Source organism: Paraphaeosphaeria sporulosa, assembly GCF_001642045.1.
Source record: "Paraphaeosphaeria sporulosa strain AP3s5-JAC2a unplaced genomic scaffold CC84scaffold_4, whole genome shotgun sequence".
Lineage (NCBI taxonomy): Eukaryota > Fungi > Ascomycota > Dothideomycetes > Pleosporales > Didymosphaeriaceae > Paraphaeosphaeria > Paraphaeosphaeria sporulosa.
Window position 1 is genome coordinate 3,445 of NW_017253363.1, and position 4,178 is coordinate 7,622.

Here is a 4,178-nt window from a genome sequence, read left to right on the forward strand (position 1 = left end):
CCTAGCCTCGACATATAGGAGCCAAGGCAGATGGGACGACGCCGAGAAGCTGCTTAAACAAGTTCTAGAGACTCGTATGATGAAGCTTGGAGCGGATCATCCCGACACGCTGAGCAGCATGGCCAACCTAGCCTCGACATACAGGAACCAAGGACGATGGGATGAAGCTGAGAAGCTAGAGGTGCAAGTTCTAGAGATGCGGAAGATGAAGCTAGGAGCGGATCATCCTGACACGCTGAGCAGCATGGCCAACCTGATGTCAACATACAGTAACAAAGGACAACAGGACAAGGCCGAAGTTTTAAGAGTGCAATTGATAGAGTACAGAAAGGGCTTGGGTAATGAGGATACAATCGAGGACTCCAACAGCATCTCTGATATCTCCGATGAACCTTCGCTATTCTCTGCCCACTCCTCCGTGGATAGCAGATCATCTGCGGGGTTGTTTGGAGGTGTTCATCAGACAGTGACTCAATACCTCGCAAGCGCACTGTCCCAGGATCCTTTTCTTCGACCACTATATACTCGTGCTCTGCAAGAGATCGGAGTACAACGATTCTCTACACACCATGAACGACTTTTGAAGAAGTTTCTGGCAGACCTTCGATCGGAGAAGAGAGACCATATCCATTTACAAGCTGTTCGCTTTCTCCAAAATCAATCGAGACGAGAAGAAGTGACGGCACAGATTTGTCGATTCAATCGACCAAACTCCAGCCTTGAAGATCAGCAAAGAATGCAGCAGATCCTAGATCAAGAAGAAGACCGGAACTACCGTCTGGACCATTATCTTGAAGAGAAGAATGAGCTTGCGCAAGAGATGAGAAACGAACATGGAGATATCGAAGACGTAGATGATGATGGAAACAAGGAAGATGACGAGAATGAAGAACAAGAAGAACAAGAAGCAGAAGAAGAAGGAGAAGAAGAACAAGAAGAACAAGAAGAAGAAGAACAAGAAGAAGAAGGAAAGGTTCAGATTGAGAAGATTTCCAATATCGAGTCGGTAGTGGCCACTCTCACCAAAGGACCATCATTTCAGACATTCAAATCAAGCCTTCAATCTTTAGTCAATCCTCCTACGACAATAAGGGAAGCTCTGAGGTCTCAAAATATCAAGGTGTTGCAACAATTACTCAAAAAACGATTTGATGTCGTTGCCCAGGGCGAGTACTCCTGGATTCGTGAGCTGAATGAGAATGGCTACACACGTGACGAACTTGCAGAACTTTTGTTCGAGCAGTTCAATGATGCTCCCTGGATATACTTCGAGCCGGGCATATACAATCTTTCTGCAGTACGAACAGGTGTTCATCTTCCAGGATGCGTCCATCAGTTCCACTCATCCGATCAATCCTCTCTGCTTCAATCAGCCACAACACAAGTAATTCCTTCTCCTTCTGGCAGTTGGCGAGATGTTATCGAAATCGTTGAAGAACTCTGCGGTGTAGCTGGTATCACACCAACAACCCGAGACAGAGAGAAATGGGATGGGTCGATCGCATTCGAAGAGGGAAATTCTGTGGCCACAGTAACATGCGCTCAACCTATAGAGGTCTCTGATTCGGAGCGTTCTACGATAGTATCCCGGCTCATCAACTCTCTCAGACGCTTCTGCCTCGCTGCAGGCCATGCCCAAGCTGCAGGGCTCTGTTGTGATTCATTTACAATACTGTGGCTACCGACACAATATACTAGGCAACAACTTCCGCCAGATTCGTCAGTAGAGGTCTGTCGGATCGAATTCGAACTCCCTCTGCAGCTGCTATCGAGGTTGGAAGATTTATCCGCCATACACAATATGAGCCCGGTCGATGTTCTCAGGGTCCAGCAGACGGCCTCGCAGATATTACGACCCTTTGTTCAAGGCATTACGGAAGTCTCATTCGACGACAGTATCAATGCTGATCTCCAAATCTGTTCCCTGGCCACTCAAGTCGTGTGTTTAGGCTTTTTATCATACACTCAGGCACATGCTGGGACCATTCGGCCGTTCTTCCTGGATACCCCGCTGAAGAAGATCCGTCTACTTGGTAGTTTGGCATCCACTGATGGGAAAAATTGGATAGAAGCGAGTCTCTACAACCTGACATGCATGGGAGGCATGATACAATCTCAGGTCCTGGCATTCAACCTGATGCAGGCACGCATCCCTTCCCTGCCATCTACCGAAGAAACCATGTACAATCTTTCTATAAATGCGTACGACCTTCTTGATACATGGGGCCCCGGCAACTTTTTGATTCAACGTACAAGTATGATGCCTTTTGCCATCCAGATCGGCAATGGAGTTGTCTACCCATCTGGTTTGAACGGTAACAACAAGTTCCATTGGAGCAGAAATATTTCTATTGGAAGGCTACCCCAAATCGCTCTAGATCCGCTGGACAAGATGGTTATTGGAACATCAGTCGTTGTGAACAGGAATTGCGGAATCGATGCAAAACATTGCTGGTCAATTTCATCTGAATTTCTCGAGGCCCTGGGTACTTGCAAAAGTTACTGGGAGCACGACGAGAAGCAGTTTGGAATGCAAGCCGGAAATCAAGTCATGTTCCAGGCCATTGCAGCCTCACACAAGATTCCTGGTCGGACTCTGAAACAGCATAGACTTCAGCAAGATGATGAGACACTTGTCCCTTTTTTGGACAATGTATGGGCCGTTCAAGTCAGCTTCTGTACGGGTGTTTCTCGAAGAGTGTCACTCCGCGAAATGATAGCCGACCTGCTTCCAGTATTTGCGATGGCATCAACGCCATCCCACGATGGAGGACACCTATGGGAAGAGCTTCTGAAAGCAGATATTATCAACGCATTCCGGGACAACACTTTCCGCGATTTGTTGATGAAGCTTTCCTCTCAACTTCACCAACACGTTCTGAGAATGATTCGGAAAATATTCGACGTTCTCCAACATACAGGACTTGACCGTGAAGGGAAGATCCTGGTGGTGGCGTGGCCGGATGAACGCGACGTATACAGAGGTTTCAAAATCGCCTGCGAGAAAGAAAACTCATGGGCTGGCGTTCTCGCGGACTCGGAAGATTGTGCTACCTTCGCCTATATCACGACCAGGTGTTTCGAAACCAAAAAGATCAAGTGTAGCGGACCTAGCCCCACTTGGCGAAGTACAATCCATATATTGGAAACAGCTGTTGTACTTCATCGCAGAGACGCTTCCTCACTCACATCTGCTCTGCAGCACAATGTGACGTACTTTTTCCAGAAGCCGGATCGCCTCTTCTACGTCAAAGCTCAGAGACCAGATACCGCTGATGTAGCAAACTTGATTACTTCCCGCATGACAAGTCCACCAGATATCCAGCGAAGATTGCTCGTGAAACTCATGAAACAGCGCAAACAGCGGGCAAGACTCCGTGAAAGGATAGCCTCTGATGATCTTGCCGAGGCAGTGGCCATCCTTCAGTAGTTGACCTCGTTATGTAGGCCATGCAATCAATCAGGTTGAGACTTTAAATGCTGCTTTCGGCTGTGCCTACGCTTCGTTACCTTGAATTATACGTGGTCATATGGGATTGGTCGGAAAGGAGTTACAGAGCGGAGTTAGTATAAAGAGTAGCTGCATGAAATGCATTGTACCGTACCTCCTAGCTATTTGGTTTACTAGTGCACCTCTGCGTACACTGGCTAGCTAGCTTAATTAGGGCTAGTGAATCTTGGTGCTCGGCGATTAGCCGAGACTACCGTGTCGTGCGCGTGATGCGCCCATTCGCGTGATGCGCCACCCCTGAAAAATCGCTCAATCTTCACAACCTCAAAACTCAACCAATATGGATCCGATTAATGAAGCAATTGAAGAAATTGAATCCCTAGGACCAGGCGAAACTTTCTCCTATCGGGAAATCGCGAAAAAATATGGTGTTGTACGCTCGACGTTAACGCGCAGGCATAAGGCTGTTATAGTACCGCATAACACTAAGATCCTTAAGCAACAAAAGCTCACTCCATAACAAGAGCTAGAGCTTATAAGCTATATAGAACAGCTTATAGCTCGTCGGCTACCACCTACAAGAGAGATGGTACAAAATTTCACTTCTATAGTTGCAAAAGAGCCTGTGAGCGAGAGCTGGGTTTCCCAATGTTAGGATCCATAGCTCGGCCGCGGGGCATTCGCTGCTTTTGGAGCCGAGGGGCTCTGGACACTGACTCAGCCACAT

General features: G+C 47.6%; 1 protein-coding gene across 1 annotated transcript in view; it reads left to right on the forward strand.

The window, feature by feature from the left end:
- The window catches only part of CC84DRAFT_1142451 (uncharacterized protein), a gene marked incomplete at its 3' end in the record, with an annotated part of 4,487 nt that extends 1,057 nt beyond the window's left edge, over positions 1–3,430 (forward strand). The window contains exon 2 of the mRNA XM_018176368.1: positions 19–3,430. Within this exon, the coding sequence (XP_018036919.1) occupies positions 19–3,430 (3,412 nt within the window). The remainder of the gene's footprint in view (positions 1–18) is intronic.
- Positions 3,431–4,178: the final 748 nt, after the last annotated feature.